The 15,176-nt window shown below is 41.2% G+C and overlaps 1 protein-coding gene across 1 annotated transcript; it reads right to left on the bottom strand.

Moving 5' to 3' along the window:
- Positions 1 to 4,748: 4,748 nt before the first annotated feature.
- Positions 4,749 to 14,420, bottom strand: LOC113472228. Its single transcript, XM_026831884.1, has 9 exons — positions 14,267 to 14,420; positions 13,373 to 13,616; positions 12,747 to 12,970; positions 10,939 to 11,210; positions 9,063 to 9,174; positions 8,874 to 8,905; positions 8,407 to 8,484; positions 7,428 to 7,622; positions 4,749 to 5,002 (listed from the first exon to the last, which is right to left on the bottom strand). The coding sequence occupies exons 1-9, from the start codon at positions 14,415 to 14,417 to the stop codon at positions 4,874 to 4,876; spliced, it is 1,437 nt and encodes a 478-aa protein (XP_026687685.1). The 5' UTR covers positions 14,418 to 14,420; the 3' UTR covers positions 4,749 to 4,873.
- Between the last annotated feature and the right edge of the window lie 756 nt (positions 14,421 to 15,176).

Consider the following 15,176-nt stretch of genomic DNA (forward strand, 5'->3'; position numbering starts at 1 on the left):
ATGACGTCATAATTCATGACTCCCGCTTCGTTTGTTTGTGCGCAAGCGTTTCTGCGCATTTTGACGTGAAATCTGACAACTCTTTGAACTTTTTCATTAGAACGGCAATTAAAAATTGAATTTTTGACCTTTTAAAGATACTTTTTCCGAGTTTTGACCTCAGATTTGCATTTTTCACAACTTTTTACATAGGAATCGACCTTTTATTAAAATATTTTCCCAATTGCAACTCCTCCATTGGTTACCTGAAAGAGGGGCCTCTGAGTGAAATTTTAAAAAGTCTGTCTCTCATTGAAGGGAGACGTTTTCAAGTTTTCATACATATGTTTTGGCAGCCTAAGAGTTGGAGAATGGTCAATTTGTCAGTATTAAGTTTCTCGAAAGGAAAACACAAAGTTTCACTTACTAGCAGGATCTACAAAGTATACGCGGCAATGGTAGTCCACATAGGTGGGTTTTACCTGAAAGAGGGGTCTCTGAGTGAAATTTTAAAAAGTCTGTCTCTCATTGAAGGGAGATATTTTCAAGTTTTCATACATATGTTTTGGCAGCCCAAGTGTTGGAGAATGGTCAATTTGTCACTATAAAGTTTCTCGAAAGGAAAACACAAAGTTTCACTTACTAGCAGGATCTACAAAGTATACGCGGCAATGGTAGTCCACATAGGTGGGTTTAATCTCAAGCTCCAAACTAGCCAGGGGTTCTGCAGGCAGCCAATCCTTCACCTCTGCAGAGTGTATGGCTACAGGATATGCTAGTTCTGGTCTAACACCACTACCTACACCGCATGATGGTAAGGTCTTGGTCTTCCTTGTATTCAGCTTGGATGAGATAAGCTGGGCAGCATCTGTGTTACCCTGGGAATAGAGGTTAAGTTAAGAATGTATGGCTACAGGATATGCTAGTTCTGGTCTAACACCACTACCTACACCACATGATGGTAAGGTCTTGGTCAGTATTAAGTTTCTCGACAGGAAAACACAAAGTTTCACTTACTAGCAGGATCTACAAAGTATACGCGGCAATGGTAGTCCACATAGGTGGGTTTAATCTCCAGCTCCAAACTAGCCAGGGGTTCTGCAGGCAGCCAATCCTTCACCTCTGCAGAATGTATGGCTACAGGATATGCTAGTTCTGGTCTAACACCACTACCTACACCACATGATGGTAAGGTCTTGGTCTTCCTTGTATTCAGCTTGGATGAGATAAGCTGGGCAGCATCTGTGTTACCCTGGGAATAGAGGGTTAAGAAGTTAAGAATGTATGGCTACAGGATATGCTAGTTCTGGTCTAACACCACTACCTACACCACATGATGGTAAGGTCTTGGTCTTCCTTGTATTCAGCTTGGATGAGATAAGCTGGGCAGCATCTGTGTTACCCTGGGAATAGAGGTTAATTAAGTTAAGAATGTATGGCTACAGGATATGCTAGTTCTGGTCTAACACCACTACCTACACCACATGATGGTAAGGTCTTGGTCTTCCTTGTATTCAGCTTGGATGAGATAAGCTGGGCAGCATCTGTGTTACCCTGGGAATAGAGGTTAATTAAGTTAAGAATGTATGGCTACAGGATATGCTAGTTCTGGTCTAACACCACTACCTACACCACATGATGGTAAGGTCTTGGTCTTCCTTGTATTCAGCTTGGATGAGATAAGCTGGGCAGCATCTGTGTTACCCTGGGAATAGAGGTTAATTAAGTTAAGAATGTATGGCTACAGGATATGCTAGTTCTGGTCTAACACCACTACCTACACCACATGATGGTAAGGTCTTGGTCTTCCTTGTATTCAGCTTGGATGAGATAAGCTGGGCAGCATCTGTGTTACCCTGGGAATAGAGGTTAATTAAGTTAAGAATGTATGGCTACAGGATATGCTAGTTCTGGTCTAACACCACTACCTACACCACATGATGGTAAGGTCTTGGTCTTCCTTGTATTCAGCTTGGATGAGATAAGCTGGGCAGCATCTGTGTTACCCTGGGAATAGAGGTTAATTAAGTTAAGAATGTATGGCTACAGGATATGCTAGTTCTGGTCTAACACCACTACCTACACCACATGATGGTAAGGTCTTGGTCTTCCTTGTATTCAGCTTGGATGAGATAAGCTGGGCAGCATCTGTGTTACCCTGGGAATAGAGGTTAATTAAGTTAAGAATGTATGGCTACAGGATATGCTAGTTCTGGTCTAACACCACTACCTACACCACATGATGGTAAGGTCTTGGTCTTCCTTGTATTCAGCTTGGATGAGATAAGCTGGGCAGCATCTGTGTTACCCTGGGAATAGAGGTTAATTAAGTTAAGAATGTATGGCTACAGGATATGCTAGTTCTGGTCTAACACCACTACCTACACCACATGATGGTAAGGTCTTGGTCTTCCTTGTATTCAGCTTGGATGAGATAAGCTGGGCAGCATCTGTGTTACCCTGGGAATAGAGGTTAATTAAGTTAAGAATGTATGGCTACAGGATATGCTAGTTCTGGTCTAACACCACTACCTACACCACATGATGGTAAGGTCTTGGTCTTCCTTGTATTCAGCTTGGATGAGATAAGCTGGGCAGCATCTGTGTTACCCTGGGAATAGAGGTTAATTAAGTTAAGAATGTATGGCTACAGGATATGCTAGTTCTGGTCTAACACCACTACCTACACCACATGATGGTAAGGTCTTGGTCTTCCTTGTATTCAGCTTGGATGAGATAAGCTGGGCAGCATCTGTGTTACCCTGGGAATAGAGGTTAATTAAGTTAAGAATGTATGGCTACAGGATATGCTAGTTCTGGTCTAACACCACTACCTACACCACATGATGGTAAGGTCTTGGTCTTCCTTGTATTCAGCTTGGATGAGATAAGCTGGGCAGCATCTGTGTTACCCTGGGAATAGAGGTTAATTAAGTTAAGAATGTATGGCTACAGGATATGCTAGTTCTGGTCTAACACCACTACCTACACCACATGATGGTAAGGTCTTGGTCTTCCTTGTATTCAGCTTGGATGAGATAAGCTGGGCAGCATCTGTGTTACCCTGGGAATAGAGGTTAATTAAGTTAAGAATGTATGGCTACAGGATATGCTAGTTCTGGTCTAACACCACTACCTACACCACATGATGGTAAGGTCTTGGTCTTCCTTGTATTCAGCTTGGATGAGATAAGCTGGGCAGCATCTGTGTTACCCTGGGAATAGAGGTTAATTAAGTTAAGAATGTATGGCTACAGGATATGCTAGTTCTGGTCTAACACCACTACCTACACCACATGATGGTAAGGTCTTGGTCTTCCTTGTATTCAGCTTGGATGAGATAAGCTGGGCAGCATCTGTGTTACCCTGGGAATAGAGGTTAATTAAGTTAAGAATGTATGGCTACAGGATATGCTAGTTCTGGTCTAACACCACTACCTACACCACATGATGGTAAGGTCTTGGTCTTCCTTGTATTCAGCTTGGATGAGATAAGCTGGGCAGCATCTGTGTTACCCTGGGAATAGAGGTTAATTAAGTTAAGAATGTATGGCTACAGGATATGCTAGTTCTGGTCTAACACCACTACCTACACCACATGATGGTAAGGTCTTGGTCTTCCTTGTATTCAGCTTGGATGAGATAAGCTGGGCAGCATCTGTGTTACCCTGGGAATAGAGGTTAATTAAGTTAAGAATGTATGGCTACAGGATATGCTAGTTCTGGTCTAACACCACTACCTACACCACATGATGGTAAGGTCTTGGTCTTCCTTGTATTCAGCTTGGATGAGATAAGCTGGGCAGCATCTGTGTTACCCTGGGAATAGAGGTTAATTAAGTTAAGAATGTATGGCTACAGGATATGCTAGTTCTGGTCTAACACCACTACCTACACCACATGATGGTAAGGTCTTGGTCTTCCTTGTATTCAGCTTGGATGAGATAAGCTGGGCAGCATCTGTGTTACCCTGGGAATAGAGGTTAATTAAGTTAAGAATGTATGGCTACAGGATATGCTAGTTCTGGTCTAACACCACTACCTACACCACATGATGGTAAGGTCTTGGTCTTCCTTGTATTCAGCTTGGATGAGATAAGCTGGGCAGCATCTGTGTTACCCTGGGAATAGAGGTTAATTAAGTTAAGAATGTATGGCTACAGGATATGCTAGTTCTGGTCTAACACCACTACCTACACCACATGATGGTAAGGTCTTGGTCTTCCTTGTATTCAGCTTGGATGAGATAAGCTGGGCAGCATCTGTGTTACCCTGGGAATAGAGGTTAATTAAGTTAAGAATGTATGGCTACAGGATATGCTAGTTCTGGTCTAACACCACTACCTACACCACATGATGGTAAGGTCTTGGTCTTCCTTGTATTCAGCTTGGATGAGATAAGCTGGGCAGCATCTGTGTTACCCTGGGAATAGAGGTTAATTAAGTTAAGAATGTATGGCTACAGGATATGCTAGTTCTGGTCTAACACCACTACCTACACCACATGATGGTAAGGTCTTGGTCTTCCTTGTATTCAGCTTGGATGAGATAAGCTGGGCAGCATCTGTGTTACCCTGGGAATAGAGGTTAATTAAGTTAAGAATGTATGGCTACAGGATATGCTAGTTCTGGTCTAACACCACTACCTACACCACATGATGGTAAGGTCTTGGTTTTCCTTGTATTCAGCTTGGATGAGATAAGCTGGGCAGCATCTGTGTTACCCTGGGAATAGAGGTTAATTAAGTTAAGAATGTATGGCTACAGGATATGCTAGTTCTGGTCTAACACCACTACCTACACCACATGATGGTAAGGTCTTGGTCTTCCTTGTATTCAGCTTGGATGAGATAAGCTGCGCAGCATCTGTGTTACCCTGGGAATAGAGGTTAAGTTAAGAATGTATGGCTACAGGATATGCTAGTTCTGGTCTAACACCACTACCTACACCACATGATGGTAAGGTCTTGGTCTTCCTTGTATTCAGCTTGGATGAGATAAGCTGGGCAGCATCTGTGTTACCCTGGGAACGTTTTTAAAGTTGTGTTAACCTGTTAACACATAATCGACCGGCCTTCGATCGATGTCGACTGAACCGTCCACACTGAACAACATAGATTCACCATAGTCCACACTGAACAACATAGATTCACCATAGTCCACACTGAACACCATCGAAGGTCAGTCGACTATTTTAGACAGGTTAAGGCAAGCTTTTATGAATCTAAAATTGCAGGAGGGAAAAACAGCATAAAATGAATCAAGATGACATTTATGAATTAAATTATTTCGTTGTATAAATATGACATTAAATATTCTTCTACTACTTCTACAAGGTATATTCTACTACCTATCTTTACCTGTTGTATTTTATTTTACTGTCATTCTCTACTACCACCTATTAATTTACATTTACTCTTTTTTTTCTAGTCAAGCAAGGTCTTTTTACTGAATTGTTAGTTGTATGTATTATTCTTTAACCCATCAAATATACGAGACCTTGTTTAGACTGCTGGGGTAAAGGGCAGGATAAACAAGGTATATTCTATTCTATTCTTTTTTTTTAAGTTAAGCAAGGTTTATAAACTTATCTGCAAACTTTACCTATGAAATATACAAGACCTTGTTTAGACTGCGGGAGTAAAGGGACTTTTCAGTCCTATTCGGGCAGGATAAACAAGGTATATTCTATTCTATTCTTTTTTTTTAAGTTAAGCAAGGTTTATAAACTTATCTGTAAACTTTACCTATGAAATATACAAGACCTTGTTTAGACTGCGGGAGTAAAGGGACTTTTCAGTCCTATTGGGGCAGGATAAACAAGGTATATTCTATTCTATTCTATTCTAAACGCCTATCGAACAAAAACTTATACTTACTCTTGTAGTTTTTTCTGTCTCGAGAACAAAGTCACATACACATGGTACGGATCTTGTATGTAGGATACGGCTACTTGCTTATAGTTGGCTCTCAGCTCGTCAGTTTCTGTCTGGTCTTCTTCATCATATTCAAGATCGGATACATTGTGGGATAAAGGGACTTTTCAGTCCTATTCGGGCAGGATAGACAAGGTATATTCTATTCTATTCTAAACGCCTATCGAAGAAAAACTTGTACTTACTCTTGTAGTTTCTTCTGTCTCGAGAACAAAGTCACATACACATGGTACGGATCTTGGACGTAGGATACGGCTACTTGCTTATAGTTGGCTCTCAGCTCGTCAGTTTCTGTCTGGTCTTCTTCATCATATTCAAGATCGGATACATTGTCAGAATCAGAAGACGAACTGCCTGTACGTCCGAACTCTGCCTTGGTAGGCGTCTTCATCTTCTTTACGAACTTCTGTACAGGAAGGAGCAATGATTAGGTGTTGAGTGAATAGTAATAATAGTAGTGCTTATTTATACTGCTCGAATAGGAGTCCCTTTAACACAGCAGTGGGCTACCACTATTATTGCGGGCTCTAGTCTGGATTTTAAATGAATAGTAATAATAATAGTGCTTATTTATACTGCTCGAATAGGAGTCCCTTTAACACAGCAGTGGGCTACCACTATTATTGCGGGCTCTAGTCTGGATTTTAAATCATTACATGAAAGTAAAATCGAAAAATCAAATCAAGAATAATAATAAACTGAATATTAAACAAATTAGGTAGGTACATGATTTTAAATCATTACATGAAAGTAAAATCGAAAAATGAAATCAAGAATAATAATAAACTGAATATTAAACAAAGAAGGTCAGTCGACTATTTTGGATACACCCTAATAATAATTTTAAACTTAATAAAACTGCCTTAGTACACACTTCTGCCTAGTACACACGCCTAGTACACAACTTGGTACACAAAAAGCCCACTCCGAGGCTTAGGTGTAGGGGCAAACAGCCCAAAATGTTGTTTTAGGCAGGTTAAGTCAAGCTTTTATGAATCTAAAATTGCAGGAGGGAAAAACAGCATAAAATGAATCAAGATGACATTTATAAATATAAATTATTTCGTTGTAAACCGTATAACTCCAACTCTGACAATTTTATCTTCTTCAAGTCCTAAAAAAGTCTGCCTGGCCCAAGTTCCCTTTTCGGATAAGTTGCGTTTTCGGACCGACTGTCTTTATCCTATCCGGCCCTCGTTTTTTCGACTGCGGGACGATAAGACCTGCGTTGTTACAGTCTCCTCTACAAACCTCTTATTTTTTTTTTTTTTGGAGAGGGGGAAATCTTCAAAAAGACGCCCATTGCAAAAACCTTTGCAACGGGGAGTGTGGGATTGATGTCCGGATACCGGGACATCCAGACCCACTAAAACCCAACCTCTCCCTCTTCCCATTAGGGCCCTGGAACCAGATATATTGGACATTACTTCAGGGTATTGGACATTACTTCAGGGCCTACAAACCTCTTAAATGATAATAATAATTCGAGCATGTCAGGCGCCCTTATCTTACCAGAGTGTCAGAAGTGAAGGGAGACTCGAAATGTTTGCCCGTAAACTCCTCCTGTTCCGTAGGGTGAGCACAGGCCTCGCTAATAAGGAGTCTATTCACACAGATCCAAGTTGTCACACTCGGACTGAAAGGTCCCGCCACTTTCAGCTTCTTAATCCACAGGTGAATCGGGAGTACGTGATCTTTCAGTGGACCCTGTAATAGGGGAAATGTAAATGCAGTTTCTTTGTGTTATTATGTCACAACTTTGGTGCTCACTGCAGCATTGTAGGATTTTCCCAATTTCTCAATAACGGAATAAAATAATGGAATTTTCAGTGGACCCTGTAATAGGGGCAACAGAATCATGAAATTTTCAGTGGACCCTGTAATAGGGGAAATAAAATAATGGAATTTTCAGTGGACCCTGTAATAGGCGGAATAAAATAATGGAATTTTCAGTGGACCCTGTAATAGGCGGAATAAAATAATGGAATTTTCAGTGGACCCTGTAATAGGGACAACAGAATCATGAAATTTTCAGTGGACCCAATAATTCTTCTTCTTACTCGCCTTTCCCCGTGTACAGAGGGGGTCGGCGTTATTTGTCAGCCTCTCAATCAGCCCTGACTAGGGTGAATGCTTTGGGCTGATATTTGGTTTTGGCTACAAAAAATTTACGAGTGGATGCCCTTCGCACTCAACCTTTGCTATTTCTTTAGCAAGGGAAATTTCAGGCTGGTATACTCCCTGTTTCAAGTTCCCCAGCCAGACTAAGCCAGTCCTCACCGTCAGCACATACTATACCTACCAGATACGTACGTATAATCTAGCAGAGACTAATGTATACTTACGGATTTATAGATATACAGACAGCCTCGGTTGTTCTCTACAAACTCCCTGAGTCTATCCACCACATAGTCAGGCCAAACCTAAATACTATACCAGATACGTGTATTTATACGTACGTATAATCTAGCAGAGACTAATGTATACTTACGGATTTATAGATATACAGACAGCCTCGGTTGTTCTCTACAAACTCCCTGAGTCTATCCACCACATAGTCAGGCCAGACCTGTGCGTCCTCGCTGTCAGCACATACAATACCGGATAGACGGCATGCTATAACACCATCCATCTCTTGGGTAAACTCTGGCTCTATGGGTTTCAGATTGGGTAGGGGCACGAGCTCCTCATTACCGATGTCAATGAAGTAAACCTGAGAGAATAGAGAAGCTGTGTTGAATGTTGATCATGATCATCCTAAGGTCTGATTACCACTATGTATGCCCCGATACCATCCCATATCTAGATGATATCGTACAGTACACACTTGATTCAAACTCCAATACAAATCAGAATCACGGGGTGATGACAGTTTGTACTTGGCGGACAGCACGGTCTGAATCTCGGAGTTAATGTCGAGTTCTGGAAACAAGAATCCACCACATAGTCAGGCCAGACCTGTGCGTCCTCGCTGTCAGCACATACTATACCTACCAGATACGTACGTATAATCTAGCAGAGACTAATGTATACTTACGGATTTATAGATATACAGACAGCCTCGGTTGTTCTCTACAAACTCCCCGAGTCTATCCACCACATAGTCAGGCCAGACCTGTGCGTCCTCGCTGTCAGCACATACTATACCGGATAGACGGCATGCTATAACACCATCCATCTCTTGGGTAAACTCTGGCTCTATGGGTTTCAGATTGGGTAGGGGCACGAGCTCCTCATTACCGATGTCAATGAAGTAAACCTGAGAGAATAGAGAAGCTGTGTTGAATGTTGATCATGATCATCCTAAGGTCTGATTCAATGAAGTAAACCTGAGAGAATAGAGAAGCTGTGTTGAATGTTGATCATGATCATCCTAAGGTCTGATTCAATGAAGTAAACCTGAGAGAATAGAGAAGCTGTGTTGAATGTTGATCATGATCATCCTAAGGTCTGATTCAATGAAGTAAACCTGAGAGAATAGAGAAGCTGTGTTGAATGTTGATCATGATCATCCTAAGGTCTGATTCAATGAAGTAAACCTGAGAGAATAGAGAAGCTGTGTTGAATGTTGATCATGATCATCCTTCGACTGTTTGGCTGAACATCTCCACCGCTTTGGTCTAAAAACTTCTCCTATTTTTTCCTTATGTTCCTTAAACAGTCCTATGAACTCAGTTCACCTGAACTCCTGTCCTGCCTTGGAAATTAGCAATGACATTGTAGGTAAATATTGGGAAGCCAGAGGTAAAATAACCTAGTAGTCAAATAACCTGACATTTGCCAACAACAACAACAACAACAACATGATCATCCTAAGGTCTGATTACCACTATGTCAAATCAAATCACGAACTCTTTGTGTTAAAGCAGAGCTTTTTCACAACTTTTGTGGATATCACAGCATTGCTAAGGTCGGGGGCCACAAAGTGAATTTAAACTCCGTTTAAGTTTTAATCTCGGTTTAGGCAATCCGATTGCTTCATCCGACTTAGAATAGTGGTAACGCGATTGTTTGTTATGTAGAAAGTCCCGGGTTTCGAATCCCAGAGGCAACGAAAAAATGTGTACTCGTTTTCCTTCTTTTGGCGTGAAAGCGCGACCACATTGGCTGCCACAGGACGGTATGTATTTTAATAGATCAGTTGCGCTTACTTGGGTGATGTTTCAAAGTCATCGAGCAGGAAAAATGAGGACCAACGGAATTTTTCTTTTTCCTCTGACAGTGATTAAACATTAAACGATGTGAGCTAGACATCAATTTGCAATGATTAAATCGAGTGTGAGCCAGCCTAGTTACCTTGGAAGGTAAAGGTGTCTACCTTGTAAGGGCTAGGTCGCGGGTTCGATTCCCAACGAACTTTATCTTAAACAGATAAGGTTCGTTCTCGGAACGGCTGGCTTTCTCCTATCCTGTCTTCCTTCTCTCTTCGCTTTCGGGACGATAAGACCTCTGCAGATAGTTGACTCTGTCAAACCTAAACAAAGCCGATTTCCTGGTCGAGATTTTTTTTTTTAGCTTTTTGGCGATATCATTGTTTGTTTTCTTCTTCTTTTTTTCCTCCTCCTCCTCCTCCTCCTTATTCTGCTGCTTCTTCTTCTTTTCCTCCTCCTTCTTCTTCTTCCTTTTCGGGGATATCATTGTTTGTTCGTTTTTCTTCTTTTTAATATTAGACTTTTCCCCCAAGAGGGTGGGGATAGTAAACTTACGATATTCTCGGACTGGCGGCCTTGGCCAGCTTCATATCCACCAGTTTCTTGTTCATACACTCTTCCTTGCCTAAAAGCCGATTTCCTGGTCGAGATTTTTTTTCTTAGCTTTTTGGGGATATCATTGTTTGTTTTCTTCTTTTCCTCCTTCTTCTTCTTCTTCTTCTTCCTTTTTGGGGATATCATTGTTTGTTTTCTTCTTCTTCTTCTTCTGCTGCTTCTTCTTCCTTTTTGTTTGTTCGTTTTTCTTCTTTTTAATATTAGACTTTCCCCCCAAGAGGGAGGGGATAGTAAACTTACGATATTCTCGGACTGGCGGCCTTGGCCAGCTTCATATCCACCAGTTTCTTGTTCATACACTCTTCCTTGCCTCCCTCTCTCTTATACAGGATGACCTTCTGCACGCCGCTGCTCGGGTTGTCTTGATTGGAAACACACAGGGAGAACGGGGGCTGTTCTGTCTCGGAGACCCCCAGTAGGTTGTTCAACACGGAGGCTATATTGTCAGGCCAGGAAGGCGGGTTTTTCTTCACGGCTTCCATGTTGGGTTTGACGGCAGACTTGCTGGAACTTCCTGAATCCACAGTATCTGAAGGTAAGAAATAAGAATGAGTTTTTTTTATACCAGATACGGATGGCCTAAGTCACCAGTTAGGTAAAACTCGACGTTGCTTAACTTTAGCGTTCTGAGAGAACTATCGTCGCATTGTTAAGATCAAACTTGGGGTTAAAAAGATGAGTGTTTCACCGCCGTTCTTATTTCGTAGCAATGAAACAACTGCTACATTAGACGCATGTGGCCTGTGTCGTAGCATGCCCATCCCGTAGTATGCCTCTCATCAGAAAATTAAGAATAAGTTTTTTTTTTATATACCGGATACCGATGGCCTAAGTCACCGGTTAGGTAATATCGTCGCATTGTTAAGATCAAAGGTGAGGTTAAAAAGATGAGTGTTTCACCGCCGTTTTTATTTCGTAGCAATGAAACAACTGCTAGTAGCAGTTGTTTCATTGCTGTGGTCTGTGTGGCCTGTGGTCTGTGTAGTAGCATGCCCATCCCATAGTATGGCCTCTCAACAGATGGGCGAGAAGAGACACAATACTCCCCATTTAGGTGCTGGGTCAACACGATAACACCAGAAAGTAACACGTTGAAATATTTGCAATCGGAAAACGAAAGCAAATTTTTGTCGATGATGTTGTTGTTGTTGTAGCGGCTTTAGCTTTCGCCGAATGGCGATAGCAGAATAAAGAAAAGATGTCTTTTTGTATCTGCTATACACCGGGGTGATGATCTCTAGCTCTAGCCATTTTAAGTTGGCTGACTCGTCCTGAACCGCAGTCAACCATCCGTGAGGACTTGTGCTTGGTCTTTAAAAGCAGACACAATTTTTGTCGATGGTGGGATTCGAACCCGGAACCTTCTGCGTGGCAAGCAAGCGCGTTGCCACTGGGCTAACCGTGTCTAACCTCATTCTTCTTCTTCTTCTTCCTTTTTGGGGATATCATTGTTTGTTTTCTTCTTCTTCTGCTGCTTCTTCTTTTTTGTTTGTTCGTTTTTCTTCTTTTTAATATTAGACTTTTCCCCCCAAGAGGGAGGGGATAATAAACTTACGATATTCTCGGACTGGCGGCCTTGGCCAGCTTCATATCCACCAGTTTCTTGTTCATACACTCTTCCTTGCCTCCCTCTCTGTTGGTTTTTAATGTTATTACAGTTACATACCGAGTTAGTTTTAGACAAGGTTTATACGCTTTTCCCGGAATGAAATTCCATGACTTTTCCAGAAATTTTCCAGAAAAATAGAAAATAGGGGGCGGAACCGCGGAGGTGCTTAAAAATCAGTTAGATTACCCCTTCATTTAAATAAAATATGCAATATGTAGAACGTCAAGGGATGTGAGGGGGAATGCGCCGCAGGCCGTTTGTCGGAAAAACTTGATATCTAATTAGAACATTTTTAATTTTTGACCGGGTGGCAAATTCCATGACTTTTCCAGTTTTTCTTTAAATTTTCACGATTTTCCATTACTATTTTATGACTTTTTGGCCGATTTTCAGATTCCATGACTTTTCCAGATTTTTCGGTTTTTCCAGGTCGCGTATAAACCCTGTATAGGTTACATACCGAGTTAGTTTTAGTCAGGGGCACAGGGTCATGTCTGGAGTCCACGCTGCTCACACTACTCGACCCGGACTTGTACTGTCTCGCGTAGTTGAGTGCCAGAAGGGTAGACCGTACACTCACGGTACCATACTCCCCCAGAACGTGAAGGTCCACGCAGTACTGATTGTTGTTGGGAAGAATTGTGTACACCTGCATGCTCACCGAGCTCTCGTCATCCTCCCTGGGGGAAACAAAACGAGGGTAAACAATATTGTGGGGATTTTCTATGGAATTTTATAGTTTCAAGAATATTTTACCACATTTCTAGCAGATGCCACTTTGGCACCAGATAATCTTTTGTTTGACTTCGATTTTTAGAGCAGTATGAAGTCTGTTGGACCAACAAAAATCAAACAATAAGATGAAACAAACTATACACTGGTCCTCGGAAGGGGGAACTGTCTAATGTGTGTCTGTCTGCTTTAAAAAAGGAGGGCAGAGACGTCCAAATATTTAACCTTATGTTTAACCTACTTTAAGAACAGTCTAGCTCTAATGCCTAGATATTCTGGGGCATCTAGGATTAAGAGTTATACTTACTGTGACGTATAATAGACACAAATACTGTGATGCTCTGGAGCACCAGGCACGGCTATGTACAGGGAACACCAGATCATACATGGCCCGGTGGTTAGCGAGGGCGGGGATGGACTTAATTCGCCCCGGGCAGGGCCGGGGCCGGCAGAGGGGCTGCTGGTCCCCATTCCCCCAGTCTATGTAGAGAAGGGTGAGGGGGGCGTCAGGGGGGGACCCAGGGGGAGGGATTTGGGTCACGCGGACACGGTACCATTTCCCATCTGCTGCAAACTTGGCCAGGTAGATATCGTCTGAGGGAATTAAACAAACAGGAATAAGGTATTCAGACTTCGGAAATAGAAGTAACTTCCATTTTGTAGTAAAGGAATCAAACAAACAGATGATATACTCACTTCTACGTCAAAGTATTATCTTATATTGGTGAGTGTCAAATTCCCCTGAAAATGTCTATGAAATAGACGAAACTCCGAGTCGGGATATAAAAACCTACTCGTAAGTATCCATTTTTAGTCCGTCCTTCCTTTATTATTACTAATAATAAAAGGTATAGGGGACTTGGCCAGGTAGATATCATCTGAGGGAATTAAACAAACAGGAATAAGGTATTCAGACTTCAGAAATAGAAGTAACTTCCATTTTGTAGTAAAGGAATCAAACAAACAGATGATATACTCACTTCTACGTCAAAGTATTCTCTTATATTGGTGAGTGTCAAGTTCCCTTGAAAATGTCTATGAAACAGACGAAACTCCGAGTCGAGATATAAAATCCGCCCCGGGCGGGAATCGAACCCGCATCGGTAACTTGTATTCTCGCCCAAATCTTAACGTATGAATATTTATTGAGTTTTTAACCATTTTTTTTTTAATGTAAATTGTTGCCAACCATTGTAAAATCTTTTGATAAATACAATTACTTTATTATTCTATTCTTTTCTCACCCAAATTAACGCGGCTGACGGGTCGCTGTTTCTCCACATGGAAAGGATCGATGAAGCAGTCTATCTTCTTCAGGTCTATCTGGGCAGTTTTGCGCTGAACATAGAAGTCCCCTGGGGTATCCACATGAACTACCACTACCTCCTCAGGCATACCTGGGAACCGAACAGGGAGAAGTATATTTTCATGTTAGTATGTATAGGGGTATTAAAAAGTTGGTAACTTTGAAGGATATACACAACACTTGGTAAATAAATAAATGTCTTTCTTTGTGTTACTATATCACAACTTTGGTGCTCACTGCAGCATTGTAGGATTTTTCCAAATACATATATCAATATTAAAAAGTTGGTAACTTTTAAGGATTTACACAACACTTGGTAAATAAATAAGTGTCTTTCTTTGTGTTACTATATCACAACTTTGGTGCTCACTGCAGCATTGTAGGATTTTTCCAAATACATATATCGCAATAATCCAGATAGGGTATAGGGATATTAAAAAGTTGGTAACTTTTAAGGATATACACAACACTTGGTAAAAGAACTTAAAATAAATAGGGAAAATGATAACACAAAGCGAACTGTTATCATTTTCCCCTATTGATTGTATAGGAAACAAATTAAAATGTGAACTGGTAGACAAAGGGTTAATCCGATTGCAAATATCACAACGGGTTACCCTCTAGTCCTCTTGAGGAGGGACATGATGTTAAAAGCCTAGCACACACCAGCAACATTTTCATCACAAACATTGTTTCTCAACAATCCAGCAGCAACTTAAATTTTTAACCATTTTTTTTAATGTAAATTGTTGCCAACCATTGTAAAATCCTTTGATAAATACAATTACTTTATTATTCTATTCTTTTCTCACCCAAATTAACGCGGCTGACGGGTCGCTGTTTCTCCA

Source organism: Diaphorina citri, unplaced genomic scaffold, assembly GCF_000475195.1.
Source record: "Diaphorina citri unplaced genomic scaffold, Diaci psyllid genome assembly version 1.1 scaffold4379, whole genome shotgun sequence".
Taxonomy (NCBI): Eukaryota; Metazoa; Arthropoda; class Insecta; order Hemiptera; family Psyllidae; genus Diaphorina; species Diaphorina citri.